Source organism: Bos indicus x Bos taurus, chromosome 21 (assembly GCF_003369695.1).
Source record: "Bos indicus x Bos taurus breed Angus x Brahman F1 hybrid chromosome 21, Bos_hybrid_MaternalHap_v2.0, whole genome shotgun sequence".
Taxonomy (NCBI): domain Eukaryota; kingdom Metazoa; phylum Chordata; class Mammalia; order Artiodactyla; family Bovidae; genus Bos; species Bos indicus x Bos taurus.
In genome coordinates this window covers 30,397,561-30,418,428 of record NC_040096.1, presented here as the reverse complement: position 1 = coordinate 30,418,428, position 20,868 = coordinate 30,397,561, and the positions used below count along the sequence as shown (strand labels likewise).

General features: G+C 55.4%; 1 protein-coding gene across 2 annotated transcripts in view; it reads right to left on the bottom strand.

Moving 5' to 3' along the window:
- Window positions 1-20,868, bottom strand: part of ADAMTS7 (ADAM metallopeptidase with thrombospondin type 1 motif 7) — a 62,393-nt gene that overhangs the window by 4,988 nt on the left and 36,537 nt on the right. Inside the window, exons 9-19 of one of the 2 annotated variants that reach the window (XM_027521825.1) lie at window positions 11,612-11,756; window positions 10,778-10,870; window positions 10,244-10,389; window positions 8,711-8,880; window positions 8,342-8,475; window positions 7,295-7,415; window positions 5,709-5,953; window positions 5,335-5,476; window positions 3,166-3,292; window positions 2,543-2,756; window positions 857-2,254 (exon numbers count right to left, since the gene is read on the bottom strand). In XM_027521825.1, the coding sequence (XP_027377626.1) occupies window positions 857-2,254; window positions 2,543-2,756; window positions 3,166-3,292; window positions 5,335-5,476; window positions 5,709-5,953; window positions 7,295-7,415; window positions 8,342-8,475; window positions 8,711-8,880; window positions 10,244-10,389; window positions 10,778-10,870; window positions 11,612-11,756 (2,935 nt within the window). The remainder of the gene's footprint in view (window positions 1-856; window positions 2,255-2,542; window positions 2,757-3,165; window positions 3,293-5,334; window positions 5,477-5,708; window positions 5,954-7,294; window positions 7,416-8,341; window positions 8,476-8,710; window positions 8,881-10,243; window positions 10,390-10,777; window positions 10,871-11,611; window positions 11,757-20,868) is intronic. The other variant, XM_027521826.1, reaches the window with a different exon arrangement.

The window sequence follows — 20,868 nt, the reverse complement described above, 5'->3', positions numbered from 1 at the left end:
GAAAATGGGCTCCTCCACCCACCTCCCAAGGGGGCCAAGAAGATGAAAAGTCAGATCCCCTGGCAGCCAACTGTTCCTGCTCACACATGTGGGGTGGCCCAGCTGTCCTGCTAAGGCTCGCTGCTTCCCTAAGTCACTTGGAGAAGGAAGTCTGGGCGCTTCAGCCTCAGCCCATCCCTCCCATACCAAAACTAGGGATCTGAGCAGAAGCAGCTCACTTCCCCTCCAGTGCTAATCTGGGGAGGGTGGAATGGGGCGGTACACACAGGCCAGCTTCTTCCCATGCAGCTGAGACCCTCACAGGCCCCTGACAAAGCAGGGGGAGCCACTGAGGGGACAGCCAGGTGGCAAGGAACCGAGCTGCTCCTGGAGGAGCCAGGCTGAGCCTCGGCAAACCGTGGTGGGCCGCTCTGGGCCTGGGGAGTATGAGAGGAAGCTTCCCCACCAACACAACTATTGGGGGTGAGCTCCTTGTCCCTGGGGCATGAAAGCCAGAATATGAGAGAGCTGCTCCCCCTGGCTGCCCCTCACTTGTGCCTGGCCCTGCCCTCCCAGCAGCCCCCGTGCTACTCAGGAATGAGCCTCTAGGGGCCCCAGGCCCCCTCAGCCCACTGTATTGCTCAAAAGGGAAACTGAGGCCCCGTGGGGCAGACCGGCCCCAGAGGCACATGGGGGGCAGTGTGACTGAGACAGGGCAATGCTCCTCCTACCCACAGAGGCTCCACCCACCACAGGCTGTCAGTTCTTGAGCCCTCACTCCCCAGAAGGCAGGACAGACGCGGCTCTGCCTACTTTCAGTGAGGACACCACCCACCCGACACACACACCGGCCTGCCCTGACCCCAGCAGCACTTGCCTGGCTCCAGTTCCCCACTTCCCAGCTGGCATTCCTGGCAGGCAGCAGGTCCACAGGGAACCCCTCCTCGACCGGGCTGGGGTCCAGAGGCCCAGGGGCTCTGCTGCTGTTGGCCGGACTATCCTGAGCTGGTGTGGACAGCAGCCCAGGGCTTGGGAGCATCTTGGAGCTGGGGGGCTCAGGCTGGCCCAAGGGGCCCAGGCTCTGGGGAGTCACCCAAGGCATGTGCCCCAGGCCAGTGGGGGCCATGAGAAGGAAGGTTCCTGGCATCGCCAAGGTCTGCAGGTTCTGCAGAGTCGGTCCTGGGGTTGAGAAGGTGGCAGTCCCCAGCTCCAGGGGGCTGTCCGTACCCTGAGTGTCTGGCAGGGCAGTGGTGGGAGGAGGAAGTGGAGGGGCGCCTCCCACGGTGGGCCACAGCTCACTGTCCAGAGGCCCCAGGCTACCCTCAAGAGCTGGCTCCCAGGCCGCCGTCCCACTCGTCCACAGCTCTACTGTGCGGGGACTAGGGGAGGAGTGGGTAGTGCCAGCGGAGGACAGAGAGGGTGACGTGGGGCTGGGCCTCTGGGGCGGGAGCGGGGCTCCACGGCCTAAGGCTTCCTCATCATCAGAAACCTCATTGGTCCTCTCCCACCGGGGAGCAGGCGGTAGGCTCTGGCTGTCCTCTGCTCCCAGGAACTGGTTCTGGCTCCCAGGGGCAGCAGGCGTCTCCATGCTGATGGAAGTGGGGGGCCAAGGCAAGCTGGGGAGCCCAAGGTCTGGAGCGCCAATGGGGGCATCTTCCTCAGGTAGGAAATTGACCAGGGAGTTCCCAGGGGTCTGCTCCGAGGGTGGGGGTGGGGATGGGCCAGCCTGGCTGGGCCAAGGGGCAGAGTACCCATCTCCCAGTGCCCCCTCATCCCGAGTCCCAGGAGGCTCTGTGGGAGGAATGGGGGTCCCCGTGGGGGGCTCAGCAGCAGTGCTCGGGGGTGGGGGTCTCCAATCCCCTGTGCCCACCGGCTCTGAGTCAGGGTCTTCGAAGGGCCCATAGGACAGGTCCTCGTGGAAGTTAATGAAATTGTAGTCGTAGTAGAAGTCATCGACGAACACGGGCCCTGGCAGGCCCAGCTCACGGCCCTCCTCCTCGATGGCATTGCCCATGCCGGCTGGCTCGGGTGATGAAGGCAGTGGAGGGCGCGGGGCCAGGTGACTGGGAATGAAGTCCACCTCATTGAAGAGCTCGGGGCTGAAGGAGCCACTGCCTGAGCCTTCAGGGCCCAGCGTGTCCAGGGCCTGGGGGCACGGTGGCAGGAGGCAGGTGGCCTCGCGTGCTGGCTGCTGGGCCTCGTCGCAGGGGACCCCAGTGTCGTTGATACAGAGGATGCTCCGGCGCTGAGTGCCTGGCCCGCACGTCACCGAGCACTAAAGGGAAGGCTGGGTGAGGGACTCAGGCCAGGAGGAGCCAGGGCCTTGCAAGGTACCCGGCCAGCTGCTCAGTGTCAGCGGATAGCGCCCTGGCCGCTGGAGACCGTGGCTGTGACGTCCCAGGACATCCCAGCCTCTGAGGCTTTGGGGATGGGGCCAGACCTGGGATGTCCCAGTCCCCCTCCCACCATGGTGCCCAGCAGTAGGGGTTCCCTGAACACTGTCTCTGCCTCCCTGTAGCCCAAGACCAATGGCAGAGCTAACCCCACCCGTGCTGATGCTCACCTCAGACCAGTTCCCCACAGCCCAGGTGGCCGGACAGGGCACATCGCGGTTGCAGGGGGTTTCGGCAGGGGGCTGGGGCAGGTGCTCACAGGCAGGCGGCTCCAGGGCGCGCTGCTCATCCAGCCCCACGCTGCGGATGCAGAGCACGGCTCGGCGGGAGAGCCCTCCAGGCCCACAGGAGCTGGAGCACAGCTGCCACTCACCTGCCCACCACCTGGGGGCGTACAAGGGCAGATGAACATGGGGCCGCCTGGCATTCTCAGGCACTCGGGACTCAGGGTCAGGCCTAAGCCCAAGGGAGGAGTCCCCGGAGCTCCAAGCCTGAGATGGCACTCTGGTGCCCAAAGCCCAGCAATCGGGCACAGTCCCCTTTGCTCCTGCCGCCTTCACCCCTGGGAGACCTGGGCAAGCCCCAAGGCCTGTGTCCACATCCAGGGACCCAAGCATGAGTGACCAGGGATGTCCCTGGCTAGTGTTGGTTATTGAGGAGGAGCCCAGGCTGAGGTCAGGGGCAACCAGAGGCTGGGTCCAGCCTTGGGAGGTGGGGCCCAGAGCCCAGCTCCCTCTGCTCTTCCAGGGCCTCTGGTGAGGGACACCTGGAGTCAGGCGCCCGGCACGCTCACCGGGCAGGGCAGGGCTCCTCGCTGCACTTCCTCTGGCGGTCATCCGGCCGGTCCAGGGGGTCACAGTGCCTCTCGTCTACAGGCCCCGCCTGCCGCTCCGTGCAGTGCACACTCTGCCTCTGCATGCCTGGGAGGCCATGGGGGCTCAGCCTGGGCCTGGCACCCACGGCACTCCCTGCCCGAACCACCCTGCACCCAAAGACACAGCTGCACCCACCCTGCTCAGAACCCTTCCAGAACTGGGCCTCGCTGCCTCCATCAGGATGAAGGCAGGCCCCCATCGCCCTCTGCTCACTGCCTTCCTGGTGTTCACTCCCACCCCTGCAGAGGCAGCAGAGTGCGCAGGGTCAGTGGAGGAGGGGGGGCGGTCTAGCCCTGCAGCTTCCTAACTGGGAAGCCTTGGGCAGCTCACTTGGCCTCTCTGAACCTCAGTGTCGTCATCTGTAAATGGGAGCAACGATAACACCTGCCTTGGTGAGACCACAACTAGCGCTAAATCCAACCACAGCCTAGTGCAACCCTGTGTCTACACCCCGCCCCCCAGCAGGGTCAGTGCTCAGAAACAATAAAGAAGAAATCCATCAGTTCACGCGGCCAGGCACTCCCCTATGGCCCCACGGCCCCCCATTAGCTTTGTCACGGTTCCTGGCCTTCACTCCCTCTGTACTGCCTGCCTCTGGGCCTTTGCACGGCTGTGCTCCTCCCCCCAGTACACCTGTGAGGCCCAGTGACAGGACCAGCTCCAGAAGGCTCTGCCTGCCCCCTGTCCCTCTACAGCACATAAGAGGGGCTCACCCCTTCCCTGAGCCTCCGGTCTCCCTGCCCCACCCCACCCTCTCCTTCCTGCCTAACAGAACGCTGGGTTTGTTTAAGGTCACGATGCCAAACACTCCCCACTGCGGTTCCCTGGCAGCTGGGGGTCTGGGACAGTCATGCCAGAGAGAAAAAGGCACAAGTCCCTCCCTTTGCCCCTTCTCCCTTCCACCTAGAGCTGGCAAGAAGTCTGGACCAAGGATGCCATCTTGTGATACACACAAGAGGAAGATGGGGCTGACAGGGGTCCCTAAAAACACGGCAGGCCATGCCGCCAGCCTGGACTGTGCACCCTGGGGCTTCTCACTGAGGAGACAAGTAAACCCTTACTGCTCCAGCCACGCCTCGTCAGGATCCTGCCACTTGCTGCTCAACACATTCCATTCTGTCCACGTGGGGAGCCACCAATTTGCTGGAAACCAGTTCCCCCGTGTCTGGTTCATCAAAGGTATTTGTTTTTGCACTTGTAAATTTAACACTTAAGTGAGAAAGGATGATTATGATAGCTTCTGAAGGTTTCTCTCCAGCTTCAGTGCATCACTGTTCACTTTATAATCCTAACGGCATTTCAAAGAATGTCCAAACGCCTCTCTCTCTGTCCCAGATTCCTGATATGGAGACCCCTGTACACTGAGGGTGGGGGGATGGGCAGGGATACGGAAGAAACCACGGGGAGGGGAGAGTCAAGTTGTTACACCTTTTAGAAAGAGTTTAAAGAAATAAATAAATGTGGTGAATAATGGGGCCATCGGGTAAGAGGCTCAGAGTTGGGTGGGGAGATGCTTGCTGCGTCCTGGCCTCCCGTCCCTGTCCGACTCCATCCTCCCCCTCCCATCTCCTTTCTTTCCCTCCTCCCCCACCCTCCTCATGGGGAGGGGCAGCAGCCTAGACAAGTTAGGCTCCAGGCTCCCAGGACAGACAGGAGCGCCCCATGGAGGAGGGGTCCCTGGGGAAGCTGGAGGAGGGGAGGAGCCCATCCTGAGGGGGATGCAGGTAAGGCTCCAGGAGGATGAAGTGGTCAAGTCCCAGGTGTGGGGGAGAAGTGCTCACACAGGACCTGTCAGAGCTGAGCAGCGAGAAGAGGGAGGGGCAGCTGGCGCCTCTCTGGGGGAGACACACGGGCTGGCCAAGTGCCGTGTGCCATGCCTGCCTCACCTTGGTTACTCTCCCAGTGGATCCATGAGACAGGACCACTGCTAGCCCCATTATACAGATGAGGAAACTGAGGCCCAGAAGCAGCATTCCGAGCTCAGAGAGGCCCCGCAAACAAGCAATGAGCCAGAGGCTGAAGCTGGGCCTCACCGCCCAGAGACAAAGGCCCCGCTGGGCAGCGGCCGTGCCCAGCCCTCTCCTCACCTGTGCCACAGGTGACAGTGCATTTGGACCAGGGTCCATAGCGCCAGGAGAACTCGGGCGGCTGGATGTGGTCGTGGCCGTCCGCCTCCCTGTGGATGATGTACTCGTAGCGCACCCCGGGGTTGCTCTCCTGGAACAGGAGCTGGGGCAGGCAGGCGGGAGCCCTGTGAGCACGAGATGGCCTCTCCCGCAACCCAGCCCTGACACCCATCCTAAAGGAGCCAACCTCAGCTACCTCCGGGACCTGGGGCTACCCCATGGGGCCGTTTCAGAGCCAGGCTCCGCGACTGCCCCAGGGCACACTCCTGCCACGGGGCTGGGTCCCACGCACTCCACCTCTGCCCCGCCCGGGCCTGGCCCTGGAAGGCGGTCACCTGGATCCAGACAGGCTCGTCGGTGGGGCCAGGGGACGTGAGGTTCTCCCAGTTGCCTGTGCGGGCATAGGTGAAGGTGGTGCCCGCCACCTCGTAGTCCCCGTTCCACTGGATGGTCCACCCGCCATTGAGGAAGTACTTATCCGGGTCCTCGCTGCGCAGGGCCAGGAAGTTGCCGGCCTCCGCCACCTCCACGATGCGGATCTCGCGGGCGCCCACCGGGATCAACCCCACGTCCACATACCCTGTCAGCCAGGGGTTGAGCACAGGTTGTGAAAAGAAGAGGGTAAGCTGTGGTCTGCCCTTACAGCTCTCGCCACTTGCCCCACCCGCCGATGCCAAGGTTTCGTCGTTGAGATTCGGACTTCCCTACTTAGATCTGTTCTAGGTCACCACACTCAGAAGGGCTCCTGCAATCCTGCCCCGTGCCCGATGGCCCCTCTCTGGGAAACCTCAGTCAGTCTACCACTGGGCTGGGTCTAACCCTATACCTGGGGCCAGCATGACCTTTCTAAAAAACCCAATTGACCTTTCTCCTGATAACGTCCTCCTCATGCCTATAAAGCCTGTTTTTGTTCTTTCGTTAAGTAGTACCCATCATGTCTGGAGAAGGGAATGCCAACCCACTCCAGTATTCTTGCCTGGAGAATCCTCATGGACAGAGGAGCCTGGAGGGCTACAGTTCACAGGGTCACAGAGTCAGACACGACTGGTTGACTAAGCACAGCACACAACACCCGTGCCTGGCATTATCCCAAGAACCCTACATGTGTAACAACCCTGTGTACCCCCAGGTACTACTGCTAGCCCCATTTTACAGATGAGGACAGCGAGGCACAGAGACCTTACATAACTTGCCCCAGGGCTCTGCTGGGATGTGAATCAAGCTCTGAGGTCTGAGCTTTAACCACCATGCTGGGCTGCATCTCTGGGGATGAAATCTAAGCTTCTTGGCCACGCATTCAAAGCCCCATGGCAGCCCTGCCTTCTGTACAGTCAGGTCCCCAGACAGCATACTCCTCCTTGCCTCCAGGCTTCGTTGGGTACAAGCTCTTTCCTGCATGTGTAATGTTTTTCCTCATCTCCGCTGAGTCTTTCATGATTCAGCTCAACTTCTACTCCCCACAGGAAGTCTTCCCTGACCTCCCCAGGTCAGGACCTTCTTCCTCAGGGCTCTCACAGCCCCTCTGGGTCTCCCTCCACTGCAAGATGAGACTGTAAGCTCTTCACCTCCGTGTCTCCCTCACCCAGCATACAGTCGGCACTTAAACAGTGTATGCACAACAGGTCCTGGGGTGCGGGAGTAGAGCTGTGGGGTTGGTTCTCTGAAGCTTCATAAGGCCACTCATTAGCCCAGCCTGGAGTCCCTGGGGCAAGAGACTCCCTGGGAGGGCAGGTCTCTGCATCTAGGCCTGGGGGCCCTGACTCCTGCCTGGATCCTGGACCCAGCAAGGCAGCGTGCCTGCTTCCCACCGCTAGCCTCGGTGGGGACCAAGGAGGACGCAGGCAGGGGCTCAAGGGAGACAAAGAAGGGCTACCAGGCCAAGAGCACCCCCGCCTCTGCTACCAGTGGTCCCTCTCCATACCCAGGCCCTCAGCCTCCTCGAAGGTCCCGCTCACGGTGTGACAGGTGGAGCCGTTGCCGTGGCACACCCCGCAGCGGTCTTCGACGGCACCCGAGTCGATCTCGAAGTCACAGCCCACATTCTGTAACGCACAGGAGGGGAGGCCCCTGGTGCTAGGCCGCTGGCCGCAAGCCCTCTCTGGCCCCCACCTCAGGGGCTGCCAGGGTGGGGAGGAGAGTGCACGGGGCACGGAGCAGGGGCCCACCACTGTTGTGGCCTCCAGTCCCGAGTAAACCCCTCGACCTCTCTGAGCCTCAGTTTCCTCAGATGTGGAACAGGGGGAACCACCCACACCATGAAGATGTGCTGTGAGATCAAACGAGACAAGAGACAGGAAAAGCTGTGTAAATGGCCCCAGCAGGCAGGGCAGCGGGCATACAGGGGCTCCTGACCAGCATGGACAACAGTTTCCCCGAAATATGAATCAATGTTCTCTGCTGGTCCTGAGCCCTGGCCTCTACGCCCAGGAGCTTCCCCTGTCTGGAGCAGGGGAAAGAAAGTGCTGAGGACTCGGGCAGGGGAAGCCGCTGCCGCCGCTGTTGCTGCTGGAAATGTCTTTAAGTATTGTCAGCACACACTGATGCTTTCTCTGCCGGGCCGAGCCCCTGCACGGCAATCCCTGATAAGTGACCCCATTTAACCCTGTGACGTGGATTCTTGGACGGACAGTCCCCTTATCGCAGAGGAAACGTTTGCCCGGGGTCATTCAACCAGCGGGAGGTCGGACCTCCGCCTGAGCTCTGGTTTCCGGGCTGGGGCCAGGCCAGCCCAGGCCAGATCTCAGAAGCCATGGCAGGCAGGCCGGGTGCAGTCGCAGAGGCTGAGGTTGATGGTGTGTGTGGTGGGTCCAGTCCCAGGAGGATTGGGGGGCGCTTTGCTGAGAGGTAATGGGAGACCCTCAAAAGGCTTCACTGGTAGAGCTGGGAAGCCCAGTGGCACAGCCTGGGGAGGGCGGCCAGAGGGAAGCAGGAGGAAGGCAGAGAGGGTCCTCTTCCTCGCTGGGCACACCTTGCAGATCCCATTGATGCAGAGGTCACGGCTGGCCTGGCCCTGGTAGCAGGGGGTGCCGTCCACCACAGCGTCCCGCAGCTTCTCAGCAAAGTACTCGTTCGAGGGCCGGCAGTGCAGCTCACAGGGGTTCACTGGGGCCCAAGCAGAGGAGCCGTGAGGGACAGGCAGGGCAGGAGTCACACCCGGAAGAGCATCAGTGGCGGGCGGGGGGCTCCACTGGGCTGGTAGTGTCTGCAAGGCTGCCCCCAGGAGCCAGGAGGGAGTGAGCGGCAGCCCCGCAGATGGCACCTGTGTCACTGGGCAAGCCTTGGGCCCTCGGACCTCCGCCCCCCAGACTTCAGTGTCCCCGCGGACGGCCGGACTCACCGTCATTGACCACAGGAACCCACGTGTGCAGCTGGCCCTTGTAGAGCATGGCGTCAAAGTGGCTGCACTGGACTTGGCGGAAGGAGGGGCGGCCGGCGGGGCAGGCCTGCAGGCTGCACAGGCGGAAGCGCTTCCGCTCACCCACGCAGTATTTGCCCTTGTATTTGGGCCTGTGGGGCGGGGTGGGGGTGAGTGAGCACTGACAGCGGAGCCAACCGCACACCTGAATCCAGAAGCAGGCCCCTGGAGCAGGGGCTTCTCCCACACCCTGATACCCGGAGATTCCCAGCTCCCACCTCCGCTCCCACTGCTCTGCCTACCAGCCCCCCTTGCCCCCCTCGCCCCCACCTCGGCCCAGACTTGGTCTCCCTGTTTGAAAGGATCTCAGGGAAGGTGGTAGCACGAGGCCTGGGCTCTACCCCCAACCTGCTATGTGACCTTGGCAAAGTCTCCGGACCCCTCCGGGCCTCAGTTTCCTCATCTCTAAAATGGGACTGGGGTTGCCTCTGCAGAGGGTTACTGAGAAGCTGGGCTAAGCTACAGACTTGACTGGCACTAGCTGGAGGGGCTACTCCAAATCTCCAGCCTGTGAGACCCAGCGTCCTAACAGCCCATATGTCAGCAGACATGATCTTGGTGGCAGCACCCCATCCAGGTCAAAAGGAAGCCCCCTTGGCCCTGGCCCAGCCCAGAGCCTGAACCCCCAACTCCACCCCATCTGCTTCCACCCTGCTCAGATCTAGAGACCCGGAGACAAGGCAGGGTATAAGCATGGAGCCCTAGAAGGCCCTGGCTCTGAATCCCATGATCCCCTCCCGAGGCAGCCTAGTGAAGGTGCCAGCACCCGCTCAGTCCACAGAAGGGCAGACCTCTGCATCTCTCTCAATCTTCACCTCACCCCTCTGAGACGGGGAAACGAGGCCCAGGGAGATGAAGCCACTCGCCCCAGGTGACACAGCACCCCTCCCAGGCTGACCAGTTCTCCCAGCTGTCCCCAGTCTCACCTTGGACCCACATGCCCTCCAATGTCACTACACGGCTCTATTTACTGAGCAATTACTCAGACTAGCTGCAGGGCTTTAGTGCACTTATCCGTGATGACAACTCTACCGGATGGGCACTGCTGCTGCCCATCATATACTTTCTCGGGAAACTGAGGCCCTGAGAAGGGGTGGAGAGGGCCGCTGCATGAGGAGAGGAGAGGGGATTTGAACTCTATCCATCCAAGGTTCAGGGTCTAAGCTCTGAGCCACTGTCTTCCCTGCCTCCCTCCCATCAGCTGCTGCTTTGTGGTGTGGCCTCTAATGAGTCGCTCCACTCTCCAAGCCTTGGTGTTCCCTTCTCTGCAATAGCGTCAGCAGTGGTGACTCAACTAGCCACCAGGGCACTCCTAGAAGTGACCCGAAGTGGCTCTGGACACTCTGGGCTTGGCCTCCATGGGGATACTTCTGAGAACGGGAGACTGGGACAGACTGAATCGCTGACTCTGCTCAGGGCACCCCACCCCACCTGCCCCAGGTGCCCCGCACTCACGCAGGCTGCGTGCACTGCCGCTCGGCGCTCTGCACGCCCATGCCACAGCTCCGCGAGCAGAGGGACCAGGCGCTCCAGCCAGACCAGCCACCATCCACGGCCTCGGGCCGGAAGCCCACGGGAACACACTCCCCATTCAGACACCACTACCAAGACAGACAAATGCAGAGCAAGCCCACTCCAAGCTCCTCACCCTAGTGAGAACAAGGTGGGTGGAAGGCCTGGAAGGGCCCAGAGGGGAAGACCCCAAGGGCTGGGGGAGGCCCCCTTCCAGTCACCCAAGACAGGCCCCACGGTAGACTTGAACAAAGAATAAAACAGAGCCCACATGCTGACTCTCCGAGGTGGAGGCACCTTGGAGAATTGCTCAGTCAAGCTCTGTCCCAAAGCCTCCATTCTGCAGATGGGGACTCAGGCCAGAGAGGGCTGGGGGTCGGCGAAGAACACTGGTGAGTCTGTGAACCAAGGCCGAGCCCAGAGCATGGACACAGCAGGTGTCTCACCTGCTCTGCAGCTGGACTGGGGCTCCCCTACCTTGCTCTCCCCACAGCTGGTACCGTCCACAGCTGCATCCAGCTTGGAGTGACAGGTGGTCCCCACGGAGCACCAGAGTGTGTGGCAGACATTCTGCAAGAAGGAGCACAGAGGCCACACCCTCACCTCCTCCCCTACGCCTCCACCTGCCCTACCCCCTCGCTGCCTCCTCGAGTGCCCTGGGAATCCCTCCTTGGGGCTGGCACATTCTGTAGGTGGAAGCCCCAGAGGTCCCTTCTTATCTCTCCCCAGACCACTGGATTTGTGGCTCAGCACAGTCCCCAGATCACCCACAGCTCTCCAGCCACAGCCCCTCAACTGGAGACACCCTGTTAGAAGCTGACATGCCCGTGGCCACCACTTCGGGCGATCTTCCCCAGGACCTGACAGTAGAGGTTTTATTTTATCTCTTACAATCCAGCTTCAGTAGGTAAGTATTAGTCGCTCAGTCATGTCCGACTCTTTGCGACCCTGTGGACAATAGCCCACCAGGCTCCTCTATCCCTGGAATTCTCCAGGCAAGAATACTGGAGTGGGTTGCCGTTCCCTTCTCCAGGGGATCTTCCCCACCCAGGGGTTGAACCTGGGTCTCCTGCATTGTAGGCAGATTCTTTACCAACTGAGCCACCAGAAAATCCCAGTAGGTAAGGGGCTTGCCTGAAGTCCCACCATTGGCGAATGGCCCACCCAGAATGCAGACCTGGGTCTAGGGCCGCCCAAGCCAAGGCCTTGCCCACAGGCCACTTTATGTCTCATGGGCATCATGTGTGGACCGAGCCTGGCTGGGAGGGGTCTGCAGGCTGCTGAGGGCTGCCCCCCACCCGCTCCACTCACGTCCATGTCATCGCAGAAGGCAGAGTAGGCCCCGTACTGGAGGCGGCACTGGTGGCCCACATCGTAGAGGACGCCAGGCGGTATGGAAGGGAAGTCGATGACATCCTTGCTGGGAGAGTCATCCAGGCACAGGCCCCACCCACGGCTGCAGAGATGGGACAGAAGTGTGGGGTAAGGGGCTGCCTGTCCTCTGGGGCCCTAAAGGGGGCAGCCTGAGAGACCCATCAAGGAGGCCTCACCAGTACAGGAGGGCAGGAGAGGTGGGAAGGGGCTTAAAGCTTTAAACTGAACAGGAAAACTCCAGCCTCCTTACTCATCCAGCCTGTTTTTTGACATAACCTAGCATGAAAGGCTCCCAGTCTTTCCCATCTATCTCCAGGTCACTCCAGCTATTTAAATAACTCATCCCACCCCCCAGGGCTAGGCCTCTTCACAAACTGTCCCTTCTACTCCCAACAGTCTCCCCACTCCTCCACCGTGGGGCCTCCCCCTGCAAGATCCAGCCCAGAGGCCCTTCCTTCTGAAGTCTTCTGGAACACTAGGCCCACATGTGACCCTGCTCAGAGTGCCTCAGTCCCCCGCTCAGTCTAGGATCTGCAGAGCATCACATCACAGCTGATACGACAGCCCTCCACCCCAGGCTGGGACCAAGGGGATCTGTACAAGGACCAAGGCCTGCAGGCTGCCCCTACCTGGTTGCCCACCTGGGAGAGAGCCCAGGGGCAGCTCTGCCTGCCAGTCTCTGTCATTCCCTTATTTTCTCCTGTGCCCCTCCTGGTAGCAACAGGAGGAAAACAGGATCTATGGGACTTGGGGTCCCAGGCTAAACAGCTTGGGGGAGGCAGAAACCCCCTAGTCTTCCAGTCTGGGAGGCTGGAGGGTGGCTGGTGCCGGGTTAGGGAGCCAGGATGAGCAGAGGGTCCAGGTTAGGATGGAGGGAGGCGGGGGAAGAAGGGCGGAGCTGATAGATGCTGGGGTCTGGCCAGGTGGGAAGGAGGAGACACAACAGGCCACAGAGGGGCTGCAGAATATGGAGGGGTCGAGAAATAGGCCACCGTGCAGGCCTGAATGGGGAGAGGCTGGGGGGCAGTCAGTCCCCGGGATCCAGGAGTCCAGATTTCAGAGGAGCCACATTCCCTGGCTAGGGAATGTGGTCTCCCAAGGCCCCTGGCTGGTGGCAGGGCCCGGACTCCACCCAGAGCCTCAGTGACTAGACTCCTGCTGAGGACCCTGGGGGCCCCTCTCCACCCAGAACCACCTGGACCCTTTGTGTTAGCTGGAAACAGACCGTCTAGGATGGACATGGGGCATACGAGCAGGTGTGGGACCCAGTCTTCTGCCCTAGATGACTGCAGGCCAGGCTGGCTCTGGGTCCTGAGCGGGAACTCTCTTATCTGCTCCTTACAACCCCCAAGCAGAAAACTCTACCACCACTGTTTCCTTACACATCCAGGGTCCATGGCAGTGCGCCATGTGCCCTGTGTCATGTGCGTGGGCAGCGATGGTCAGGATGTGATGCCAGCCAGGCTGCCAGCTGCCAGCCCGTGTGTCCACTGGCTGGGCTACCCTAAGTGAAAAGCCCCTCCCATCCCATCATGAGCCTGCCTCAAACACTTCATCTCAAATAGAAGTTCTAAACCACGGCAGCTGAGGTGTGGCAGGGAGCAAGGAGGTTTCTGATTGCTAGCCTCATCCTGGGGCTCCCTGAACCCACAACCTGGGGCCAAACACCAGCTGAGGGGGTGTAGGGGTAGGGGGTGGTGTGTGTGTGTGTCTGTGTGAGTCTGTGTAGGGTCAACCTGGCCCTGGGGCTCCTTTTCGTCTGGTAGGACACAATTTAAGATGTGACTGGGGGGTTCACCCACTCCGCTGATTCAGACCCAGCCAGGGGGCTCCTCTGACTGGGTCCAACATGCCTCAGCTCCACACAAGTAGGTCCTGGGGCACACCCAGCCCTTCAGTTTTCCAGCCAACACCCAGTGCTGATGTGCCGGGTATCAAGCTCCTGTGAGCCTGATGCTGGAAAGCCAGGCAGCAATAGCCTCTCAGGGCCATCTTATGGCTGGGGGGTTCTGGTCGGGGCCGGGGGTGTTTTTGTAGGACCCACACCAGAATCAGAGCCACATTCTGGCCCAGATGCTGACTAGGGAGTCAGAAACCCAAGTTCCACTCTGCCCAGTTTCAGATGCTGTGTGGCCTTGGGCCATCCCTCACCCTCTCTGAGCCTTCACAACCTCATCTACAAGAGGCTGAGGCAGCCTATGTGATCCCAAGCAACAGAGGTATAAATAGCAGCATCTACTTGGGAAAAGTTACACGGGCGGGTGGCCGGCAGCCGGCCCTTCCTTCCTCTGGTTGGCTCCCCGCCAGGCTCCCCAGGCTGCTGATACACGTCAGCCCTTCCCCTCTAATTATAGCAGGGCCGGGCAGCCCCACATGGGGTCAGAGCAGACAGTGAATGGCTCCAGTCGGAAGTGCCACTCCAACCTCAAGGACTGCAAGGAGCTACCCATCACCTGGGAGAGACCTGTGTGCCTCCTCCCCTCCCCGCCGCTGGGGGCTGGTTGGGGAGTCACCGGATGCTGGGGACAATACTTGATCAGGCCTGCCTCTCTCCCTGCGGAAACCCCGGCTGCAAAGACATGAGCAAGCAGGGCCTTCCCTCCCTGGCCCCAGGTCTAAATAGTAGCTCATGAAAAGAGAGGTCCCTTATGAAACCACAGGGTCCTTTAAATTGACACTCAGCCCAGAAAGGCTCTTCGGGTTCTTCAGGTTGACCTCTTGGACTGGCCACTGAACACAGTCTCGTTGAAACTTTCCTCTAGTCTGACTACCACCTCCTGAAGATTCTCCGTCCCACCCACATTCCCCCACTGCCAGCCCTGGACCACCCATGCACCCACCTAGAGCATCCTTCTTCCTCATGATGCTCCCTTAGTCCTTAGAGAGCAGCTCTGGTGTGCCTTCTCAGAGAGGATGTCTTGCGTCTCTCCAGATTCCCACAGAACCCCACAGGGCTGCCCTCCTCAGGTGGTGAGGGGCTTGAAGACAGGGGCACTGCCTCCTCTACCACTTTCCCTTTAGCACAGTTTGAGACCAAGTGGGATTTGCTAACATCTGGGTCTGTGCGGCCTGATGAGCATCTATCTGCAGGAAGCAAAGGAATGTCGTGTCCAGTGGGGAATGGGGGTGGTCTCAGTGCTTCTGAGACACCGTCAAATACTGGAAACACCACCAGACCCCGATTGGTGCCTTCCTTCTGCGAATCTTGCCCTTCCGGCCCCCATCCTGTCTAGGTGGAGCCTGTCCTGTCTTCCGTCCACCTCCAGCAAGGAGACTAAGGGCAGAAGGGCTGGGGGTCAGGTTGGTATGACACCATCCACCCCAGCACCCTCTCCTGCCTGGCCCTCTGGGATGGAGAGGGGAGACTGCGGCCACCCTTGGGAAGAGGAACTTCCCCTCCCTCCCCAGCTCCCTTCATGGGCCACGTGTCTGTCTCTCTGCCAGCATTCTGTCCAGCGCTTCTTGGTGCCAAGGTTCTGGGAGGCCCTGGCTGGCTCAGGCTCTGGCCTTCTCCTCCCACCCTCGCCCCAGGCCCCAAAGCAAGTCCCTCACGCATTCCAGCAGCCAAATGAAGACAGAGATGCCTGTTTCTGTCTGTCCTGAAGCCAGCGTGCTGGGCAGCACCATGGGTGGGGACAGCTGGAAAAAGCCCTCAGGGTGCTGCAGGGGTGGCTGCTCTTCTGATTTCCCAGCCCTTCTCTCATTTTCAGCCCCGAAGTGGGGAGGTGACGGACCCTTGGGATAATTTTCTACCAGGCTCTCCCTGCCGGGCCACTTTCCTGCTTCAGCTCCTTATCACATCGCTTGTAGCAGTGCTAACAGTCACCAGGCACTGAATGCAAACCATGTGGCCAGCGCTGTGCTACACACGTCACATGCCTCCTCATTTAATCCTCAGAGCAACCCGGGACACAGTCCCATCATTATCCCCGGTCTTTAAGGCTTAAGGGTTAGTGTAACTTGTCTGCCAACATGGGTAGATGCCTGGGTCAGAGTCCAGGGTCTTAAACATCAAAGTCAACTCTTCCCTGCTTCTAGTCCCCCTCTCCACCCAATAATCCCTCTTCTATCAGAGGCCAGGGTCCTCGCTCTCATGTCCACAAAGAACCTGGTCATGTCCCTGCTTAAACCCCTGTGAATGGACTTCTAGAAAAACATGGCCCATTGAGCAGATATAGAGTTATTTCCATGCCCTTCCAGAACCCCACTAAGATGACAGGAAAGAAATAAACAAGGCATAAATCCACAAAGACAAGGGGCAAGGGAGAGGTGATGATGGCAGATGAAAAATGTTAGCAAAATTCTAGAAGCTGGAAAGCAGATGATCAAGTAGCAGCTGACTTACTACACCACTGAATGCTGACAGCCAGTCATGCAGAGAGAGACCACCCAGAAGAGGGACACTGGAAACGCTCAAGAAACCTGAGGGACCCCTGGAGGCCTGGGTGCCAGGGAGACTGAAGACTAGAGCCTGGCTCAAAGTCTGTAAGACTTCATCAGACCCCAGATCCCCTTCCCAACCCTCTAGAGCAGGGCCATGGCCACCTCCCTGCCTGGCAGAGGACTGGGGTCACTCTCTGGAGAGGGTGATCCAGGAGACCTGGCCCAGGAACACTAGGCACGGTGGAAGACCCGAGGCAGAGGGGCCCACAGAGAAAAGAACAAGTGAAAGTCTGCACAAGGAAAGCTGAGATAATCACCAAGCTCCTTCCCCATCTGGGAGCCAGAAAGCTGTAGTCAGACTTACACCTTCCAGGAAAAGACTAGAGAATACCTCTCTGGAGTGAAATCACTCAGAAAAATGACCCTAGATACTGACGTTTGAAGATACCCCAAATAAACTGCTCCATCCCAACCAGTCCCTCAGCGGTGACTTGAAACAGTGCTGCCTAGTCCACAGACCTCCCGACTGGCGGCCCAGCACCTCCTTCCACGGAGGGAATACAGCCATGCCATCTCAAGAAAATCCTTCACGTGAAAGATAGGTTCTAAAAAATAACTCAAAGAAAAGACAGATATTTCAGGGAGTTAAAGAAAAAACTAAATAACAACTTCAACAAGGTAAGATATTATACCCATGAAACTAGAACAGGATAATAAAAAGGAATATTTAGCAAATAAGAAATTTCATGAAGTTAAAAGTACAATAGGAAAAACATTTTTTAATGTAATAGAAAGCTTGTAAGGCAAAGATAAGGATGTCTTTCAGAAAACAGAATGAGTCAAAAAAAGTTAAAAAGTGTAAAAAAAAAAAAAAGGAAAGGGAGAGAACAGCTGAATATTAAGGGTTCCAGAAGGACAAAATGAGAGATGACTATCAAATAAATAAGACTATTTCCAAGAACTGAAGGACTTGAGTTTTTAGATTAAAAGGGCCTAGCAAGTGCCCCCCATCACCACCCCAAGGTAAATCAAGGCACATAATTGCAAAAGTTCAGATTACCAAGAGAAAGAAAGAGAGACACAGACCAAGAGGAAAAAAAGAGAGAGAGTATTCTCTATATTGAGAGAGAGATAAAGAAAATCCTAAAAGCTTCCAGACTTTTTTAACAGGTCACATAAAAGGTTTGGGACTCAGACTGGTATGAGACTTGTCAACAGCAGTGTTGGAAGGTAGAAAACAAAGGAAAAATACCTTTGAAATTCTGAGGGAGAAAGACTTTTAACTTGGAAGTTGCTATCAAAAGATCAATCAGGTATGAGGGAAGAAAAAAAAAAAGAAAACATTTTAAGACAAGCAAATCCACACATCTCTTCTCAGAAGGCTACTTGAGGATATGCTCCACCAAAACAAAAAAGTAAACCCCTCTAAAAAAGGTAGCATGAGACCCAGGAAACAGGAAGATCTTGCACGATAATTTTAAGAGAGAAGTAGACATCATCCAGGTTAGATGAGAGCAGAAGGATAGAGGGATGTCGAGGGGTATGTCCACGAAAGAAGGGAACTGTGAGAGGACACGGGAGGGACTGCCTTTGGAAAACCTGGATTCACAGACATTTTGCAGAATTGTTGCAGGATATGGAAGACTTAGAGAAGCAAAGGAAACTAGGCAAATACAGTGGTTCTTAAAAAGAAAATCATTTTGTTACAACGCTTGGTTTGGCATTATCTATACAACAACAATAAAGAAAACAGTAGACATGGATTTAATCAAGATATGCTAGCATGATATTGGGATGTGGTGGCAGGGGTGGGGGAGCAAATGTGGGCAGGAAGTGACACAAAGGGGCTAAATTCCAACCTTCCATTGTACAAGTCATCAGATGATATCTAAACTGAAAAATCAAGAAACAGCACTCTAGGAAGACTTTTGGAAATATGAAAGTAAATAAGGTAAGAAAAGCTAAAAAGAATGAAAAGTTGAAAGTTGCTGCCCAAAGAACATAGATGGGGAAGAGTGCAGCAGGTGGTTCAAAGCTCTCCTACTGCCATCTTGAACTCAGTATTTTTGAACTTGTGTTTTGTTAAGGAGGTTCTAATGGGACAAGAGGCATTTGCGTGAGGAGATACATGATATCCGTGTCCACTGTTCCTTGCCACCTCATGAGCAGAGTCCCAGTGGATTCACAATGCAGAGAATTCATTGAGACTCTAAGAAAATGCAAGATAAGTGTATTATGTCTAAGACAGCCCCAGAGGCCACACTTGGCACTTGAACCAGAACTTGCTTCAAATGCAGAAAGAAGGTATGATGTCTTAGGAAACACAAATGACCAGGGAACTCCATCATCTTTGCTATTTGTGTTGCTTCCTTGTATCATCCAATTATTGCATTGAAAATGATGGGCTAGAAGGAAATGTAAAGATGGATCCATTTCCTCTCAGTTCTTCCTCAAACATCAGTAAGCCAAGGCAGAGAGTTCTGGGAAAATGTGCACATGTTACCAAGTGAAATAAAACCAGTCAAATAAGTCTTGTGCACTATACCAAGAGTTCTAATAAATATGAGGTATGAAATACGAATTGTGTCATTTTGGTGACTCCACATATTAGTTTGATGTGCCTATATCTGCATTTAAAAATTGGCACTGCATAAAGTAAAGATGAGTGGTAAAACTTAGGCTAATCATTTAGAAATAGAGACTAAAAAAAAAAAAGAAAATAAAAACAATAGAAAAGATCAACAAAACAAAGAGCTGGTTCTTTGAAAAGGCAAACAAAATTGATAAACCTTTAGCCAGACTCATCAAGAAAAAAAAGAGAGAGGGCCAAAATTAGAAATGAAAAAGAAGTTACAAGTGATACCAGAGAAATACAAAGGATCATAAGAGACTACTACAAACAACTATATGCCAATAAAATGAACAATCCAGAAGAAACAGACAAATTCCTATATAGAAATATATAATCTCCTAGGACTGAACCAGGAAGAAACAGAAAACATGAACAGACAAATTACCAGTAATGAAATTGAATCAGTAATTAAAAACAAAAAACTCCCAACCAACAAAAGTCCAGGACCAGATGGCTTCAAAGGAGAACTACGCAAATATTTAGAGGAGAGTTAACACCTTTTCTTCTCAAACTATTCCAAAAAATTTTGGAGGAAAGAACACTTCTGAACTCATTCCACAAGGCATCACCCTAACCTCAAAACCAGACAAAGACATCAAAAAGAAAAGAAAATTACAAACCAATACAACTGATGAACACAGAAGCAAAAATTCTCAACAAAATATTATCAATCAGAACCTAACAATACATTAAAAGGATCATACACTCTGATCAAGTGAGATTTATCTCAGAAATGAAAAGATAATTCAATGTCTGCAAATCAATCAAGGTGGTACACCATATTAACAAACTGAAGAATAAAAGCCATATGATCACCTCTATGCTGCTTGCTGCTGCTGCTAAGTCGCTTCAGTCGTGTCCGACTCTGTGCAACCCCATAGACGGCAGCCCACCAGGCTCCCCTGTCCCTGGGATTCTCCAGGCAAGAACACTGGAGTGGGTTGCCATTTCCTTCTCCAATGCATGAAAGTGAAAAAATAAAGTGAAGTCACTCAGTCATGTCCAACTCCTAGCGACCCCATGGGCTGCAGCCCATCAGGCCCCTCCATCCATGGGATTTTCCAGACAAGAGTACTGGAGTGGGTTGCCATTGCCTTCTCCGATCACCTCTATAGACACAGAAAAACCTTTTGACAAAATTCAAACATTTATGAATCAAACATTCCCTCCAAAAAGTGGGAATAGAGAGAATATCAGTTCAGCTGCTCAGTCGTGTCCAACCCTTTGTGACCCCATGGGCTGCAGCATGCCAGGCTTCTCTATCACCAATGCCCGGAACTTGCTGTAACTCATGTCCATCGAGTTGGCGATATAACTCAACATAATGAAGACCATAAACAACAAACCCATTGCTAACATCATACTCAATGGTGAAAAACTGAATGTATTCCCTCTAAGATCAGGAATAAAACAAGGATACCCACTCTCTCCACATTTATTCAACATAGTACTGGAAGTCCCAGCCACAGCAATCACACAAGAAAAAGGAATAAAACTAATTCAAATTGAAAAAAAGAAAACAGGCACTGTTTGCAGATGACAAGACACTATACACAGAAAAATCCCTAAGATGCCACCAAATAAACTACTAGAGCTCATCAATGAATTTGGTAAAGCTGCAAGATACAAAATTAATATCAAGAAATCTATTGCATTTCTATACAGTAACAATAAATTATCACAAAAAAATTAAGGAAAGCAATTTACCATCACATCAAAAAGGATAAAATATCTAGTAATAAACCTACTTAAGGAGGTAAAAAACTTGTACCCATAAAATAAGACACTGATGAAAGAAATTGAAGATGACACAAACAGATGGAGAGATACATCATGTTCATAGGTTAGAATCAGTATTGTTAAAATGATCATACTATCCAAGGCAATCTACAGATTCAATGCAATCTCTGCCAAAATACCAATGGCATTTATCACAAAACTAGAATAATTTTAGCATTTGTATGGAAACACAAAAGACCTCAAATAGCCAAAATAATCTTGAGAAAGAAGAGAGCTGGAGATCATACTCATTGACTGCAGACTATACTACAAAACTACAGTAATCAAAACAGTATGGTAGAGTAGAAGGACGTGGAACTCAGCTCCTGCCCCAAATACATCAAAAATATATCTACATATGAAATAATTCTCACAGAATACCTACTGAACACTAGCTGTG